The sequence below is a fragment of the Benincasa hispida genome, chromosome 5 (assembly GCF_009727055.1).
Source record: "Benincasa hispida cultivar B227 chromosome 5, ASM972705v1, whole genome shotgun sequence".
NCBI classification, from domain to species: Eukaryota; Viridiplantae; Streptophyta; class Magnoliopsida; order Cucurbitales; family Cucurbitaceae; genus Benincasa; species Benincasa hispida.
This window is the reverse complement of record NC_052353.1, coordinates 25378839-25398821: the sequence shown is the minus strand read 5'-3', so window position 1 is coordinate 25398821 and position 19983 is coordinate 25378839. Positions and strand designations below refer to the sequence as shown.

General features: G+C 33.3%; 1 protein-coding gene across 1 annotated transcript; it reads right to left on the bottom strand.

The window, feature by feature from the left end:
• Positions 1–9894: 9894 nt before the first annotated feature.
• Positions 9895–12280, bottom strand: LOC120078106 (UDP-glycosyltransferase 74F2-like). Its single transcript, XM_039032322.1, has 2 exons — positions 11464–12280; positions 9895–10810 (listed from the first exon to the last, which is right to left on the bottom strand). The coding sequence occupies exons 1-2, from the start codon at positions 12091–12093 to the stop codon at positions 10076–10078; spliced, it is 1365 nt and encodes a 454-aa protein (XP_038888250.1). The 5' UTR covers positions 12094–12280; the 3' UTR covers positions 9895–10075.
• Positions 12281–19983: the final 7703 nt, after the last annotated feature.

Genomic DNA, 19983 nt, shown 5'->3' with positions numbered 1-19983 from the left:
CTCATTGAACAAGGCTATATCGTCTCCTTAATAAAGTGTTTATTTTCAGGAATGGAATGGAGATTGGTTATGGTTCAATAGAAAATAACTTATATGTACTAAGGCCATTAGTCATAAAAGCCTTGTTTAACACTGAAATGTTCAGTACGGAAACAACAGCTAAATGAGTAAAGGTTTCTCCAAAGGAAAATGCTCATCTTTGGCATCCAAGGTTAGGTTACATCAACCTCAATAGGATTGAGAAGTTGGTGAAAAGTGGACTTCTAAAGAGTTTAGAAGAAAACTCCTTGCCGGTATGTGAATCATGCCTCGAAGGCAAGATGACCAAACGACCTTTTACTAGAAAAGGTTACAGAGCCAAAGAAGCCTTGGAGCTTGTACATTCAGACCTCTGTGGTCCGATGAATGTTAGAACTCGAGGTGGGTATGAATATTTCATCTCTTTCATAGATGATTATTCAAGGTTTGGGTATCTCTTCCTAATGCAACGTAAGTCTGAAACTCTTGACAAGTTCAAGAAGTATAAGGCTGAAGTTGAAAACTTGTTAGGTAAGAAGATAACAGCACTACGATTTGATCGTAGTGGAGAGTATATGGACCTCCAATTCCAGAACTATATGATAGAATATGGGATTGCGTCCCAACTCTCGGCCTCTGGTACACCTCAGCAGAATGGTGTATCAGAAAGGAGAAACAGGACCTTGTTGGACATGATTCGGTCTATGATGAGTTATGCTCATCTTCCAGACTCGTTTTGGGGTTATGCAGTGCAGACTGCATGTTATATCCTGAACAACGTTCCCTTGAAAAATGTTTCTAAAACACCTATTGAGTTATGGAGAGACCGTAAAGGTAGTTTACGCCACTTTAGGATTTGGGACTGTCCGGCACATGTGCTAGTGACTAACCCAAAGAAGTTGGAACCGTATTCTAAGGTTTGCCTCTTTGTGGGCTATCCTAAGGAAACGAGAGGAGAATACTTCTATGATCCAAGTGAGAACAAAGTGTTTGTTTCCACTAATGCTATCTTCTTAGAAGAAGATCACATGAGGGATCATAAGCCACGAAGTAAGCTCGTTTTACATGAGATCTCAAGTGAGACTGAGACTGCTGAGAGTTCAACAAGAGTTGTTGAACAGGACGACATATCAACAAGAGTTGTTGAGGTCGGGACGTCTAGTCAACCAGCTCAAGAGTTGAGACTGCCTCAACCTAGTGGGAAGGTTATGAACCCACCGGATCACTACATAGGTTTGACTGAAGCCCAAAACGTCATTATGAATGATAGGGTCGTTGATCCACCTGATGGGGTAGGACCTATTGGGTGTATGTGGATCTATAAGCGAAAGAGAGGTGTAGATGGAAAGGTGCAAACCTTTAAGGCTAGGCTCATGGCAAAGGGTTATACCCAGGTTGAGGGAGTTGACTATGAGGAAACTTTCTCACCTGTTGTCATGCTAAAGTCTATCAGGATTCTCCTGTTCATAGCCACATTTTATGATTATGAAATATGGAAAATGGATGTCAAGACTGCCTTTCTGAATGGTAATCTTGAAAAGACCATCTATATGACTCAACCAGAGAGGTTCGTAGTTCCAGATCAAGAGAAAAAAGTTTGCAAGCTTAATAGATCCATTTATGAACTGAAACAAGCATCTCAAATTTGAAACATCAGATTTGACACTGCTGTCAAGTTGTTTGGCTTTGACCAGAACGTCGATGAGCCTTGTGTTTATAAGAAGATCGTCAATAGCTCAGTAGCTTTCCTGGTACTATATGTGGATGATATCTTACTCATTGGGAATGATGTAGGATATCTGACTAACATTAAGAGTTGGCTAGCTGCCTAGTTCCAAATGAAAGATTTGGGTGATGCACTGTATGTTCTCGGGATCCAGATCATTCGGGATGTCAAGAACAAACGGTTAGCCCTGTCTCAGACATCGTACATTGATCAAATGTTGATCAGGTACAGGATACAGGATTCTAAGAGGGGTTTGTTACCTTTTAGGCATGGAATCGTTCTGTCTAAGGATCAATGTCTTAAGACACCTCCAGAGGTTGAGGAGATGAGACAGATTCCCTATGCTTCTGCTGTAGGAAGCTTGATGTATGCAATGTTGTGTACTAGACCCCACATTTACTATGCAGTAGAGATTATCAGTCAATATCAGTCCAATCCAGGATTTGATGACTGGACGGCGATCAAGACGATCCTCAAGTATCTTCAGAGAATGAGGGACTACATACTTGTGTATGGAGATAAGGATATGTTCCTTACAGGATACACGGACTCTAGCTTTCAGACCGATCAAAATTCTCTCAAATCGACATCGAGGTTAGTGTTTACTCTGAATAGAGGGCCTATAGTTTGGCAAAGCATCAAGCAAGGATGCATTGCAGACTCCACTATGGAAGCCGAATACGTTGCGGCTTATGAAGCAGCTAAAGAGGTTGTTTGGTTGAGGAAGTTCCTTACAGATTTGGAAGTTGTTCCAAATGTGGATTTTTCTATCACTCTTTATTGTGATAACAGTGGGGCTGTGGCAAATTCAAAGGAGCCTCGGAGTCATCGTCGAGGTAAGCACATAGAACGAAAATATCATCTGATTAGGGAGATTGTGCGTCACGATGATGTGATAATCGAGCAGATCGCATCGGAGCACAACGTTGCTGATCCCTTTACAAAGGCCCTCACGGCTAAAGTGTTCGAGGGTCACCTGGAGAGTCTGGGTCTGCGAGACATGCGGCATCTTGTCTAAGGCATGTGAGAGATGATACTGGGGTATGACCTAGTTTATTGTATATTGTACTTTTTTATATTGTATTGTACATTAGTCTCCCGATCATAAGGACAAATGGGAGATTGTTGGGATTGGTGTCCTAATTCTCCCGGAGTCTCGTTGTTTTGTAAAGATACATCTTGTCTAGCGCTCGTGATTGCTGTTGTTCGATCAGAGTGTGCATTGGAGCATGGAGACGCTTCTATCATTGATAGTATAGTTTTTCCTTCTGTACATTTGATGTTCATGCTGTAATTTTTCTGTACATTGTATAACCGCTTGTTTTGAAGTCGACTGTAAATGGTATGTTCATTCATGATTGTAATTTGGAATAGTCTTGGTTCCGCTGCTCACTGAAATCGCGATTCCGATTTCCTTCAGGTAATGTTAGTAATGTTGGTAATGTTTAATTTTTAGCATGTTGGTAATGTTGGTAATTAATATTGGTACTGTTTAATTTCTAACATGTTGGTAATGTTGGTAATGTTGGTAATGTTTGTAATGTTTAATTTCTAGCATGTTGGTAATGTTTCTAGCATTTATCTCATTTATTGTCATTTAATATCTATCTCATTTGTTGTTTTTACGTTACAATTTCTAGAATCTATCTCATTTATTGTCATTTAGCATCAATCTCATTTCTTGCATGTTGGTAATCTAATGTGGATAATGGATTATGGATTGTGGATGTTATTGTGGATTGAGTCTTTTTTTTCTCCTTTAATTCTTAAGGCTAGGGATTACTTAATTTACTATGATAGATGTTACAAATTCTGCAATTTGGTGGATTATTGTGAATTGTGGATTATGGATGTTACAGTTTATGCAATTTAGTGGATTATTGTCATTTAGCATCTATCTCATTTGTTGTTTTTATGTTAAATTTCTGTAATCTGATGAATTGTGGATATTATTGTGAATTGTGGAATATGGATGTTACATGTAATTAATATTATGGATGTTATTGTTAATTTACTATGATGTTTGTACCTCTAAACTCTATACCCCTAAAAACACTTTAGATGTTATTGTGGATTGTGGATGTTATTGTTAATTTTTAGGTTTTTGTGTGTTTTTTGATATTTGGGAGGTATCATGTTTGTCGTGGGAGGTGGGTAGAGTTTGATTATACTCGTTTTGTTGTTGAACTTGGAGTTTTTGTGTGTTTATGAATGTTTATGAAGTTCTAATATGTTTATGAAGTTCGAATGTGTTGTGGGCTGTCTCTTATACACATCTAGATGTGTATAAGAGACAGGTATATGATGCGTCGACAGTTTGAGGAACTCCCGACGCCCTATACATGCGTCGGGAGTTCTTCGACCAACTCCCGACGCCTTGTTTTATGCGTCGGGAGTTCCTCTTCTAACAAATTTTTCTCGACCAAACTCCTCACGTTCTATATCTGTCTCTTATACACATCTAGATGTGTATAAGAGACAGAGTTTGAGGAACTCTCGACCCCTATACATGCGTCGGGAGTTCTTCGACCAACTCCCGACGCCTTGTTTTATGCGTCGGGAGTTCCTCTTCTAACAAATTTTTCTCGACCAAACTCCTCACGATCCATCTTTCGCTGGTAGAAGATCTCCCGATGCATTTTCCACCCTTTCCCAGCAAATTGTGGCGACGGGAGAGGTCCGATTTCTTGTAGTGCATCTAGGCTCGACCCAAACTGACGGTTGCGACGAACGAAGATCGAAGGAGACGGCGTGAGCGGTTGGGGCGCGGCGTTCTTTGATGGCGCGAGATAAGGCGAGATCAAATCTACGACGACAGGAGTCTTCCGATCCGTCGCAGCTCCGACGAATCGCCAACGACTGAGTGATTCAGCTTGCAGTTGACGACGGTCAAAAACCCTAACGACAGATGAACAGACGGGGTGCGACGACATGGGTCACAAATGGCTTTTAGATCTTTGTGTAGGTGCTAGAGAGATCGAAAACAGGGGGGGGGGGGTCGCATGCAAAAATAAGAGGGGGAGAGAGATAATAAAGTTTTATTATATTTTTTCCTTTCCTTCACACACACAATCCCGAATTTCAGGAAAATTTAAGTTAGTTATCTAAAATTATTTAGTTTAATTTCCCTTTCATTTTTTGAAATTGGAATTAAATTGAAATAATTGAAAATATTTTCTTGGTTAAATTGAATTTAATTAATTAGTTATTTGAACTAATTATCTTGAAAATATTGAATGTTGCCTCCCTTTGATTTTGGATTTTGGAGCCAACTTAAAACAATTAAGAAGATAATTAATTTTATGTGGTTTTAAATTGTTTTAAATATTTGAAAGAATTTAATTTGTATCAAATTGATGGATTTTATGCTTTAATTTTGGTTTTTGAATTCTAAATTAAAGTAATTTGAGAAGTTAATTGATTTATTAATTTAATAGAATCTTTCGAATTTTGGAGATATTGTGATAAAATATTTTATTTATTTTTTTAAAATTTGAAAAAAAATGAAAGAATTGAGATTTTCGAAATTAAAGGAGAGTGAAAAGATGAAAATCGGGGAGAAAGCAATTCGGTTTTTCAGCGACAGCCTCTACAAAATTGTCGATTGCCGGTGTTTGAACCGTTGGATCATGCTCAAATTTGGTCAGTCTGTTCAGGACATATAGAGTCTCTGGTTTGTTCGTAATCGCTGCTGAACAAAACCTGTAAAACTAGAAATTCGCATTCTCTCTCACTCTCGCAAACCCTCCTAATGCAAGATCCTCACTACCAGTTGTTAGCCTAAACAATTTATGTCGTCCGACAGCAATACCCACCGTCTATCTATGTTTGCCATCGTCGCTGGCGCCATTGTCACTAGAATTGATATCTTGGGTAAGTTATTTGGTGTTTTATGGGGTTTCTTGGAAGATCTTGAATACCATCAAATTTTAGTTTAAGTTTTGGCTTACCCATATTGTTTTGTTATTGAAATTGGATTTTACAGACACTCAAGGTGCTTTTCGGTAAGATTAAAATTGTTAGGCATCCTTTTTTTTTTTGTAAGGTTTGGGGTTTTTGTTGAGAATTTTTAGATAACCACTAAGTGTCGTCTTAACTTTTGTTTTAATTGTGATTTTTGGAGGTTGGATTAAAAGGTCTAAAGTTGCTGTCCATTAAAGTTAAAGGATGATTTTGGTGATATAGTTGTTGGATTATGTTGATTTTGGAGCTTCGAAGTGGTTTTGGAATCAAACTACGTGTTGGGTAAGTTGTATGAAGACATTCAGGTAAAGTTGTGATTGGAATTATGTCCTAAATGATGGAATTAATTTTGATTGTTGGTATAGGGTTTGACTTAAGAATTGAAGGATTTTGAAGTGTTGTTCACAAAATTTGAGATCAATTTTGAGACAATTTGGGTAAGTAATTGGACCTTGGGACTGTAAATATTTGGCCTTAATGGATGATGTAAATTGGTTGATTGAGAATTTTGGCCTTATTTTGGAGATCCTAATTTTTGGTGTATCATTTAGGACTTGGTTCGTGATCTTTTGGGCAAATAAAAGTTAAGATTGTTTGAGCTTGTATTAACTAAAAGTTGAGGTAAGTGTCCTTTACTGGTTCGCCTTCAAACCAGTCATCCTTACCACTTGGACTGCATATTTAAGATTACTTGAACTATTTACTTAAGAATACATGGACTGGATACTTAAGATTACATGGACTATTTCTTGAGACTGTTAAGATGGATTTGACTGATTATTTTAGACTATTGGGACTGATAATTTATGATTGATTGAACTATATGACTCAATGACATTGACTGACTGGATTGGACTGTTTTGTCTATGATGATTGTACCATTGACTGAGGATTTATATGAAAGTTTACCCCTAAGTTAAACGACTGGAAAATTTAACATAGGAGTTATATGAAAATTGATGGATGCTAAGTTATAGGGTTCCTGATTGTTTTTCTTATCTGGGCAGGTGTAGACACTATGACTGATTCATGTTCCTTCGGATTCATGTCTATGATTGATTTGTGGACCTTCGGGTTAAATACTATGACTGATTCATGTTCCTTTGAGTTCATGTCTATGACTGATTCATGTACCTTCAGGTTCATGTCTATGACTGATTTGTGGACCTTCAAGTTATACACTACGACTAATTTGTAGACCTTCGGGTTACACATTACGACTGATTCAGTTCCTTCGAGTTCATGTCTATGACTGATTTATGTTCCTTTGGATTCATGTCTATGACTGATTGGTGGACCTTCGGGTTACATACTAAGACTGATGCGTGCTCCTTCGGGATCACTACGACTGATATGATGGGTGTACACACTATGACTGATATGATAAACTAGCTAATAAGTAACCTAGAGGACCCAGTAGCGGGTCACTTACTGGATATTGTTATACTTATTCTTTCTTCCTTTATGTTTTTTAGGGAATGACAGGAACAGGTTGGTGAGTGACCGATGGAACTCATGACAGAGCCATATGGGGACAAGAGAAATTGCTTCCGCCCAATCTATGATTTTGTCATTTGAATGTTGAAACTAGAATTTAATGTGAGACAACAAATTTTAATGTTTTCAATATTTTTTTATGAATATTATTTTTAGGGGACCCCGAATAAAAGTTTTATTTATTTATTATTTATTTGTTTTCTAATTTATTTTGGAAAAACTATCCTTATTGTTTTAGTGATTTTTTTTGGTCAAAGTATCTGGGTTTTAAATGTGTATAGTTGTAACAGCCTTTGTCAGAGTACTCGAAAGGTTGGGTCATTAAATGTGTATTTAAATGTGTATTTCCTTTCCTTTTCCTCTTCAAAATCCTAATCCTTTTGGATTAAAAAAAAAATTCAAATCTTTTTGGGAAAGTAATTTAAACCAATTATCTCAATTACTTGAATCAATTTGATTCCAAATATATTCTCCAAATTTTAATTCCAACTTGATTCCAAATATCTTCTCTAAATTTTAATTTCAATTTCTCTGAACTAAAATAAAATTGAGATAATGTGACATAAATCCCAAATTTTCCTTTAATCAAATATAAATTTCAAAATTTCCTTTTGAACAAATAATAAAATTTAATTATCCTTTTACAGTAATTCAATTTAACTTCCAAAATTCAAAATATTCTTAAATCTTACAAAATACTGAATTTAAATTACCCACAAACTTGGGATGTTACATTTTTAGTCTTTTACCAATATGACTATCACTGATAGTTGATATCATTGATATCTGGCCTCAATTTTGTACCATATCTCTATTATGTTTATTCTTGTGCTACAACCTTTATTATTTTGAGCCCAATTTTTATTTATGCAACAAACCTTGTTAATAATTATAGCGAAACTAGTTTTGTAATGAAAAAAAAATCATATATATTGTTTAGAGATATTGTATTGGTTGATAAACCTAATATAGTACATCTGACATCTACCATTGTATTTCACATCAGATATCAATCAAGTTTCAAATATATCTAAATTCTATCAAGAGTATATCTAAACTTGATTTCAAACAAAGACCAAGTATACAATCATATGTTCGTTATCAAAAGCAACTTTCAATATATATGAGTAGTGTATCCAACATACGCTTCAATATATCAATTGTGTTTCACACACCTAATATTGAATTTCAAGTATATATGCTATAATAAATAATATATCAAATATCAATTATTGAAGTATATCAACAGTAGATCAAATATCAATAAAGTTTCAAGTATATCAATAATATATCAGATATCAAATAATTTTCTATTGTATTGACAGTGAATATCAATCAAAGTTGCAAAAATGGTAAGTACATATTTTAACCACGCCCTGAGGACTTTTTAGACTCTTCTAAATCTACTAATTGGGCTGGGCTTATTTTTGTTGCCATTTTTGCAAATTTGAAAAGTTGGAGATACTAGCTTAATTTTTGTAATATTTTTAATTATTTCAAATAGTAGTTAAATTTTTAAATCAAGAAATGCAAATGATTATCAAATGAATCTATTTCTTACAAAATCATAAACTAAAAAAAAGGAAAACATTATTTAACATAATCAATTTCCTTAATGGCCCGTTTGGTTCACGAGGTGGAAATGAAAAATGATATTTTATCACATGTTTGTATAAGTTTTCAACCTTGGAATGAGAATATCTTATTCTAAGCATTTCATTTTTTCATCCATGGAGGTTTTTCATAACCAACCAAATAAGTGGGTTTTCTCTATTCCTAATGGTTTTTTTTCTCTCTTACTTTCTCTCTCTTCATTTTATTTGTTTTTCTTCTTTGTTGATTTTGGTTAATTTATTTAATTTTGATAGATATGTTTAAATTGAATTATAATTAACATATATAATTAATTTTATTAATAATAATACTAATATAATAATTTATTCTATTATTATGAATTAATATGAAAAATCATAATCTTTTAAGAAAAAATATGAATAATTACCATAACTATATTTGCTTAAATATCTTTTTATTGGTAATATATATTAACATCATAAATTATTTATTAAAATTATTAATTAATTTTCAAAGATTATTAAATAAATAAATAATAATAAAATAAGATAATTTTTTAACTAAATAATCTCATACAGTTGTGCTTCTAGTTTTAATCTAAAATTATAGTTATTTTTTTAAATTAAAAATATTGTTTGATAATTTTAAATCAATTAGTTTATATCAACTTCTTTTGTATAGATATAAAACTTATTGACATTAAACAATTAACTAATTAACTGATCTTCAATTAACAAAACTATAGAAAAAATAAAGAAAACTGATATTTAAATTAATTATCAATATTTTTTTTAATAAAAATTGATAATATAAATGTGCAATATAAAAAATTTAATTGATAATAAATATATTAAACTGAGTGTATAAATTTAATTAAATTTTAATGGCTTAAAATTGATCTAATAATTTAATGTAATAAAAATAAAACAACAAACAAAAAATAATTATTGAAATTAATTATGATTAATTTTATACTTTATAATTACATAAAAAAGTATAACACATTCCCATGCATTAACAAAACATAATCATCTTTAATTTTCAGATACATCTTATTTTCAGACATCCTTTATTTTCAAGCATCTATAAAATCTTATACCAAATGAACTCTAAGATTAATATTTAAACCTTAAAATTGTATATATACGTTTAAGATATAAAGCTTACAAGTTCATTATTAACACCACCAATGTTCAATGACAAAGATGATTGATAAACATAATTCAAAATCACATGTAGTATAACATTGAAAGATTCTAAAGCACACCGAGAGACATATATATATATATAAAATTGTTAATCTGCTGATATCTTCTCCCTCATGCTTGAAATGAGTTGATCAATGTGCTTCATGGAACTACCACCTTCTCGAAGTGCTTTCAACCCAAGTTGCTTCCATTTCAAAGCATTTTCTTTGAACTCTGTGGCCTTATCTCCCTCCATCACTTTTCTTATACAACCTTTGATCTCTTCCTTCCCCACAATCCCATCTTCACCCACCTTCACTCTCACACCCACCTTCCAAACATCCTCCACATACTTGGCGATGGTAGGCTGATCTGTCCATTGTGGCATGCCCACCATCGACACGCCCAAGCACAGAGCTTCAAGCGTCGAGTTCCACCCACAATGTGTGAAGAAGCACCCAACGGCTTTGTTCGAAAGCACTTCTAGTTGGGAGCTCCATTCCAATATTAGCCCCTTTTCTGGTGCAAAGCCGGTAGGAAGTTTTGCTTTTTCCGATTCCCTAATCACCCAGATGAAGTAGTAGTTACTTTCAACTAACCCACTAGCGAATTCTCCCATTTGAGTTATGCTAATGTTGCTCATGCTGCCGAATGATACGTAAACGACTGAGCCTTTTGATTTGGTATCAAGCCATATTCTTGCTAAAGATGCCTCCTCTGGCTCAATTTTGAAGAGATCCAACTCATATTTCTTGTCATTTTCATTATGGTTGTCTATGTAGAAAGATGGAATAGTTGGTCCTATTGTTAGTGTTGGACCAATTTTTGATAGTTCATCTCCTTCCTGTAATATTTTCATGTGAATACACTAATAAACATTATTCATTCAACCCCATAATTAAAAGGTAACATTGTTGGTTCAAAAGAGATTGCAGTTATTTATCTCGTGTTATACATTAAAAGACTTTTTAATACTCTTCCACAACTTTTAAATTCTATTGGATAAAGGGTATTTCATAGCTTTACAAGAAGGTAGGGCCAAGCTTTCTCATTTCCTTCTCATCCATTTACATTTTATTTTGAATATAATTGTTTAATTAATTACATCTATTTGATATTAAATTTACCAAAATAATTTTATTAGTTATTTAACCAGAATAACTCAATAATATTACATTAAAAAATTTATATTTGATCCAATTTTACAACTCAATAATATCTTAAATATGTTTGATTAGTTAATTAATATTAGTTAAATTAAGCTAGTACGAGAGGACATAACTCACCGATATAATATTTTACTATCAATCTAATCTATCCCACGTATTGTCAAAAGAAAAAAAAAACAAATACATTTTTTAATCATCATAATTAGTTACTTATGTGATAATTTATGCAAACCCGATGAACAATGGGTGGCAGCTTAGTGGATGATGCAAAAGAGAAAATGACATATGTGGTTAGGTGAAGAAAAATAGAGAGAGAGAGAAAAAGAACCTTTGGCTCAAATTCATAGATAGAATTGACAAGAATCCAATCAGCTCCCTCTGTGTTGGACCACTGATTCAACACCAACTTGAAGTAATTTGGGTAACACTCTGGAGCAGAGAAGAACGACGGCATGTCCTGCAGCTCAAGCTCCGGCAACGAGGCCACCTTCGAACGGGGCAGACCTAGAAACCCCTTATGAAAACAATAATAAATGAAGTTGACGGAGCAAGGCTGAGTGAAAAATGGTGCCACCATAAGCCCGAAGCCCTTGGCGACATCGAGAGCCCAAGGCATGAAGGCATCGTACACGACTCCGTCGATTGGATGGCTCGAGCTTTCGTGGCGGCGGATTAGGTCTGTCAAGGTTTTTGTCCCGATCGTTTGGATTCGAATGAGATATTCGTCGATGCTGCTTGCTGCAGCGAACCCGCCGTCGTCGAAGCCATCGGAGATGGTGTCCCAATCGAATAAGGTATCGGTTGATGGTTTGAAGGTTTTGAAGATGAACTTGGTGATGGCCACCGTAATGTGCAGTCCTTTGTAGGATAAGAACTTGGAGAATTGGATTAAAGGGTTTAAATGGCCTTGAGTTGGGTATGGAATTACTAATACATGAGGTTTCTTTCCTCTCTCCATTTCTCTCTCTTTCTATGGGTTTTTTTCCCCTCTCCTTTTCTTTTTTGAAGTTTCTATTATTATAGCATAAAACTCTCTCTTATCATGTAACTATCTAGCTTGGATGTATGTCACATGGAGATGGAGAGACAAAGGAAAGACTATGTTGGATGAGAATAAGATCAAAGTCCCACCATGGTTAAATAAGGATGGAAAAATATGTCCAATGATATGAGACCTTTTGGTTGAAGCCTGTAAAAGAAATGAGCTAAAATCTACCTCAACAAATCAAGTTCTAGCTGAATCTTTTGAAATAATTAACATCGGTTAAATAAGCCTTACTTTTGATTGAAATTTGTACTTTTTCTAAATATATTTGAAATAACCTCATATATATTTGAAATAAGTCTCGTATATATATATATATATATATAAACAAAAAAGCAAAAAATGCTTCTTATGTGAAAATAGATTGAAAATCATATTAATTAAAAAAAGAATTGAAAAGCATATTAATTGCAAATAGGGAAAAAATCTCAACTAATTAATATTATATAATAAATGCATATTCTCTTTGCAACACATTAATTAATATAAAATTTATATATTTCTCTCTCCATCATTAAGAATGCTTGGAGATTATGGAATTTTTTTTATCTAATAAATAGTAATAAATGCTAATTTGGTGATCAAAGGGTAAAATTGCCTATAAAGTATTCTTTAAAAATGTTCAAATTTAACAAATTTATGAAATATAGGGCCTAAAGAGGATTTTGCATGTAAAAATCTCATAAATATTAAATGGAGTGGAAACAACATTGGAGGAGCTTGAACCTAGGACACTTGAAGCAACCTGCTTTGATACCATCTTAAATCACTAATCGATCAAAAAACTTAAGTTAGACAAATTAATTTTTTCATCTAATACATATTATCTTGTCGTTACCACCTTTGTAACCTTTTGATAAGATTTCAAATGTAGAATATTTTTCTCCGATACTATCAAAAGAAGTTTATCATTCAACAATTTTCAACATTTCATGTCCCCTATGATTAAGAAAGGCCAACAACGACTTTTTACTATTTCAATAGATATGATCTCAGTTCCCAATTAGTTACTCATTTTCATGTACTATTATGTGAAATTTCCATCAATTAGTACACTAGAAGCATCTTTTCGATAGGTTTCTACTTTTCGACAAACAAGAAATGACTTATTTTCAGATAACCCACTTATTTCTAGGTTATTTTTGTGTGCAATTTCCATCAATTAGTACGTATTTTGTTAATATATTTAGCCAATCAATTTTCCATCAAGAACTTAATTTAGGAACTCAACAAGTTTTAATTTCTAATTTCAAGAACATATGGGTTTGGTTATTTAGATTAATACCTGTTAGTTTCTTTATTTGATGAGAAATACTTTATAACGACCCGACCCCCTAGGACTTAAGTTAGACCGTTACTAAATACATGCATGAATGGAACTCAAAACGATACTCGGTTATGGGGAAATAAATACTAATTAAATAAGGTAAGTTCAAAAGTCTTTCATTAAATTCAAATACTAAAACAATAATAGAGTACCCATAAATTATAAAGGACAATAAATAAGTCTGAAAACCAATTCTTAAAAGTAAGTTTTAAGCATCAAAACTAAAAGTTAAGAGGAACATGAAAAGGACTTTAAATCTTATGAGCGGAAGCATAAAAACTAGTCCCAGTGGCTCGATCACGAATTCCGCTTGTCCATCACCGGTGCATCTCTACCATTACCTGAAACAACAACATGAGAAGAATGAGTATAAAATACTCAGTAAGTAACCCCACTACTGGGGTCAGGCTGGGCATCTATGTCCTCTAGGTACCCACCTCTGGTGAAACATATAAATTGCTCTAGTCCCTATGGGACACATACATATATGAAAAACTGAGTTCTATTATACTGTAGTTAAGTATGTCCACTATCTCTAGTAAGTCCCATAGGATCCACAACCTCTGGTGAATCAAGAAGGAAACACAATCTGTTACATACGCATGGTTATGCATACACCTCTTTCGTATACACATAACCCACTTAATGTGTACCTCTTTCGTACACATGGTTAAGTATACACCTCTTTCTTATAAACCTAACCTACTGAGTATGTACCTCTTTCGTACATCTAGTTATGTATACATCTCTTTCGTATATACATAACCCACTGAATGTGTACCTCTTTCGTACACCTGGTTAAGTATACGCCTCTTTTGTATACACCTAACCTACTGAGTATGTACTTCTTTCCTACATCTAGTTATGTATACACCTCTTTCGTATACACATAACCCACTGAGTATGTACCTCTTTCGTACATCCCAGATCCTCTCTATAAATGTAGGGATGTGTACCTCTTTCATACACATGGTTAGGCATACACCTCTTTCGTATACATATAATCTACTGAGTGTGTACCTCTTTCGTACACCTCAGTACGTACCCTCTAGGTATGTAACACTTTCATACACACCAGCCGCAGTACATCTCTTTCATGTACTAGCGCTTTTGAACGTGCATCATTTTCATGCAGTCACATAGTCTGGAAAGGAAAAGAGATTGCATCTAACTTCATATTACATATAACATTCACCTAATCATGAATCTTCTAAAAAAATCTCCTGATCAAGGTTAGGCTAGTTAACCTCAACATACTTAATTAATCTAGTATTAATGGATCCACTCTAGTACATCACTTTCATGCACTAACTCATGTAACAATCAAACATTTAAAATTTCATAATACATCATATAACATGCACACCTTCATAATAAATCACATCAATAAGCACATCAACAAAATGCTCCAACTTTCACCTAACTTTAAGACATTTCCGTAGTAGTGCCGCTTAACTCATAATTTAGGGTCATGCCCAATCGTCCTTTTAATATGTTTCATAAAATTCTAAATCATGCTCATACATTAACATGCTTCAGTCATATTATCGCATGTTCATATATCTTATCTAAACGGTCTATTAAATCTCAAAATAGCCAAAATTATCCTTATAACCAGTCTTACAATCCTCAACATCAACAGATTAAATACAACCATATAGAATCACATACCATCTCATGCTAGCATTCAAGTGCCTATGTTCATAAATAAATAATTCGGATCTCGTAATAGAACATACTTTAATCATGTTATACTATCGATCTTTCATGCTGTCATTCTGCCATAACCTTCATTTAACATGCTAGCATACATCTAATGCCTAGCCCGTGGGCAGTTCCAGTAGTAAGATTACTTACCTTGATATTAGGTCGAACCAAAAAGTAATTGAATCTTTGTGAAATTCTTGAATCCTTAATCAAGCCTAAATATAAACCAAGCTTTAAAATTAATAGTTAAGGCCAAATTCCAAACACCCAAATATTACAAAATATTTCCAGATAACTTTACCTAAGGTGTGTTCCAATTCGAATTCACCTTCCAAACCTCTAATTTTAAGTTCAAATAATTAGCAAACCAAACTCTTCTTCATCTTGAATGAAATTCTTGAATCAACCCCCTAATCATATTTGAAATTAGGCTTACATGATATTAAAGCTTGAATCAAATACATACTTCACTACTAATGTCTCAAATAAATTATCCATATGTAGCTTCGTCAAAAATCATTTCCAAATGACTTTACCAAAATTTCTCAACAACCAAAATTAATCCACAAGAGGGTCATCAAAGCATAAAACTTACCAAAACTCACTAAAACAAACTCCAACTTCACTGAACAACACCTCAATACCTTCATAAGCTTGAATCCAAAGTTGAAACACAATGGGTATCAACCAATTGATGCCAAAAGTAAATGAGTATGCAAGAATCAATCGAAAACAACCCAAACAGCAAAAATCTTACCCAAATCGATAGATCCAGTGACGGAAAAAGCGAACGACGCTTGAACAGTGGTGGACGGAGGTCATAAAGAAGAACTGACGCGGTGGCTTTGGGCGGCGTCGGACGAGGTCACAAACGTGAGGAAGAAAAGGGGGGTGGGGTTTGACTTTTTAAAAAAAACAACAACAATAATAATAAAACAAAAAAGGAAGTAAATATAATTACATTTAATTCCTTTCCGTTTTATACTATTAAATTCCTTCTCGTTTCAAAAAAAATTAATTCCTGCCATTAATTTTCAATTTGAATTTCAAATTGAATAATTTCACGCCAACAATTAAATTCCCGCACTTACACTTGAATTTCAAAATTTCAAAAATGCCCTCCAACTAATAACAATTACTGAAATTCCAAATAATAAAGTTATTGAAATTACATTATTACTAAAAAAATGTGCGGGGTGTTACATGCTTCTTGTATATTGAAGATAAAATGATAAAGAATTGAAAACTTTTGTACAAAATCCCTAAAATTGAAGTTAAGTTTAAGAATTTAGGGATAATTTTCAGTATTTTCTTATATTAGTTTCATGGAAAATAAAAAATTTAGTAAAGTAATTTTTTTTACTGGTAGTGCAAGAACAACTCAATTTAGATCTCTTTTCTTCACTCTGAATATAGTATAGGGTGGTTTTAATGATTTGTAGCAAGTGATTTTAGCTTTGACTAGAAAAGTTACTATATATCTCAACTTATCAATTTAAAATTGAATGTTATTCGTAATTTAACGTGGTATTGGAACTATCTAGTAATTTACTATTTTGATCGCCTATTTTGCAATTTATATATGACTTAAATTCTAACACTTTGATTTCTAACTTAGGTACTTTATTTTGTATTTATTATGGATCAAAGTTGGATAAATCTAAGAGATCGAATATCTAGTCAATATTCTAACGGTATTGATTGTTTTATCGAAGTCGCGAAAAATTATTTAGCAGAAGAAGGAAAAACAAGATGTCTTTGTTCAAACGGTGAGAATTTTAGTTGGAATAAATTAGATATCGTGGAACGCAATTTATGTAAATATGACATGTCTCCAATTTATAGCTGATGAATATTCTATGGAGATAATGTTGATTTTTCTCCATTTTTAAGATCTAATTCAAGGTTTCTAGGTTTAATATTTTTAGATTCAATTGAAAATAGAGAAGATGGTGGAAATCTTAGAGCAAACATTAGAGTTAAAGATATTGTAGATGATGAAATGCTAGAAATGTTTCATGATTTGCATGGGACAATTTTTTAAGAAATTATAAAAGAATCAAATGAGCAAAATGAGTCAGATAAAACAAATGGAATGTTTCATGAAGTAGAAGGGTGTTGGGTTTTATGCCCTAAAACTCGTAAATAGTAAATGTTATTAATTGACCATCATCAATAAAGAATTATAAATGTTAATTCAATAGATGTTATTGTTTGTCTATTTTATCTTAATAACCCTAAATCCAATAAATTAACATTCAAGGCTGCTTTATGAGTCTTGAACTGTATGTGGAGATATATAGGAATCAATATTCAAGATACAATCTGAAAGGTCTATACTATAGGGATAAGGCTGGGTATTTTATCCTAGTAACACTATAGATACGACCCACTTTGTATTTGATACAAATGCAATGATCCAACGCGTTCGTGTAGTTGATATACAAGTGGGGATTTCCTATGCAATGAGTTTGCATACGACCGAAGCGCGAAATATTAACTACTATATGTAATACCGTTAACTAGTTAGGTTTCTATTTCAATAAGATGACCTAGGCAACTTAATCTTAATCCTGAGTCTATTATGAATTCCTATTCACGAGGAATTGTCCTTTGATTTATACGGGTGAGGGTGGCTAGTTCACGACCCAATATGCTTACTATTTTGGGGATAAGACCGAGTGGGAAGCTGGAACATAATAATACAAGATGGAATTCACGCAATCCCGTCTTAAGGTAAATAGATGAGTGTTCCTTTAAGTGGCGTCTCCGGGACTTGAGTAAAGGGGTCCTACACTCTCATTGGCCCAAGAGCGGTTTCTGTTTATTGGTTGGACCATAAACAGGTGTTCATTAGAGGAGCACTGGTACTTAAGAAGTTAGAGGTAATCCAAGGGTAAAATGGTAATTTGACCCGGTTGGAGTTACAAACACTTGCTGTTATTGGTCTATATCTGTGGACATAGAAATATATCTGTAGTGAGAAGAGTTCAGCTGTGGGTCGTTAGTGGAGTATATCCACAATTAACAAATATTGATTTCATAGCCAATTAATCTCATATCATTGGTGCTTCTAATCTATAGGTCCCTTAGATCCCCTTGTTAGCTCAGTAGAGGATATATAAGAGGAATGATTTGAATTGTTCAAATTAATTTGAGGAAACCATATATTAATGTGATTAATATAAAATTGATTATGAATATGATCTATAATTCAAATTAAATTAGAAAGTAATATTTGAATAAAATTCAATTAATTAATTCAAATGAATTAGATTCACAAATAATTAATTAATAGAGAGGTGCACATATGCATACGATGTTTATGATAATTAAATATATATACATTGAATTGGATTTAATGTATCAATAGTTATTTAATAAATGTGCAAATTAAATCAAATAAGTATTATTTAATTATGCTAAATTAATTAAATAAGTGTTATTTAATTAATTGGACTAATTAATTAATAAGTATTACATAATTAATGAATTAAGGAAAAGGAAAATAGGAAAAAGATTAGGAAAAGAGTTTGACCCTTCTCTATATAAAGATCTCCATATGGCCCCTTTAAGAGATACATACACTGACAATACACAACACACAAGTGTTATTGTGCAAAATTTTTCCTAAGCCACAAAAAGGATCCTCTCTACTCTCCAAAACTCTTTTCTCCTATCCCTCTCCCAATAGTTGGATACCTATCCCTCTATTGGAATCCTAGAGAATAATGAGGTTACTCTCGTGGTAGTGTTCGAGATTGTTCAAGAAATCGTTGGAACTTAAAGAGGATTATTCGTGCAACTTGTCAATCTACAAATGTAAGAATGGTTCTAATCTTTTTTCCTAAAGCATGCTAATCTACATGTTTATATTTTGTTTTAGTATAATGAATTTTTTATGTAAAAAATGAAATTGCGGGATGCAAGGCGTTCTCACATAAATGCTTCCACTATGGGATTCGATCCCTTCAATTGGTATCAGAGACAATTTCTTGCATCTTTGTTCTTCGTAACGTTTGAAAGAAAATTAGTTTAGAGGTGGGTTTAATATTGCATTTGAAATGTTTGAATGTCTCTTTGCAAGATTGTAAGTTTTCAATTTTGGTACTAGATTACTTTTAATTTGATTAATTGTAAGGGCCTATTGTATTTGTTGGACAATTTAATTCTTGCTTTGAGTCTATAAGTCCGAGTCGATCGAAAGAGCAACGGTTGTTGAAGAGATCGAGAAGAAAGGAAGTATTTGTGGCAAGTTCGGAGCCAAAAACAATGAGAACAACAACATTCTACCATTCAGCGTCGCGACGCTGCTATGTAGCGTTGCAACACTGGAAGATAGACGCAATACAAAGCAGTCGTAGCGTTGCAACGTTGCCCTCAAAGTTGCAATGCTCCAAGTTTTGACAGAGTGCTAACGACGCACACGAGGACGGTTCGGCTGAAGCTGTTTTGACCTAATTCTCTTTGTATTATTTAATTAATATTCATTAATTAAACTAATTTAATAGTTATATTAATTTAATCATTAATTTTGCATTAGGGTGTCAAAATAAGTCCAATTTTTGTTGTTTAAGTTAATTTAATTATGCATCAGATGGATGTTTAAATTAATCTTTGAATTCATATTACATATTGTATGTCATATAGATTAAAAAATACCCACCTTAGGATAAACATGTATATGCACCATAATTATGTATGATTAAATTAGCATGCTCATGCATCATGATATAAGTGTTATGTTAGTGATGTATGATTAACCTAAA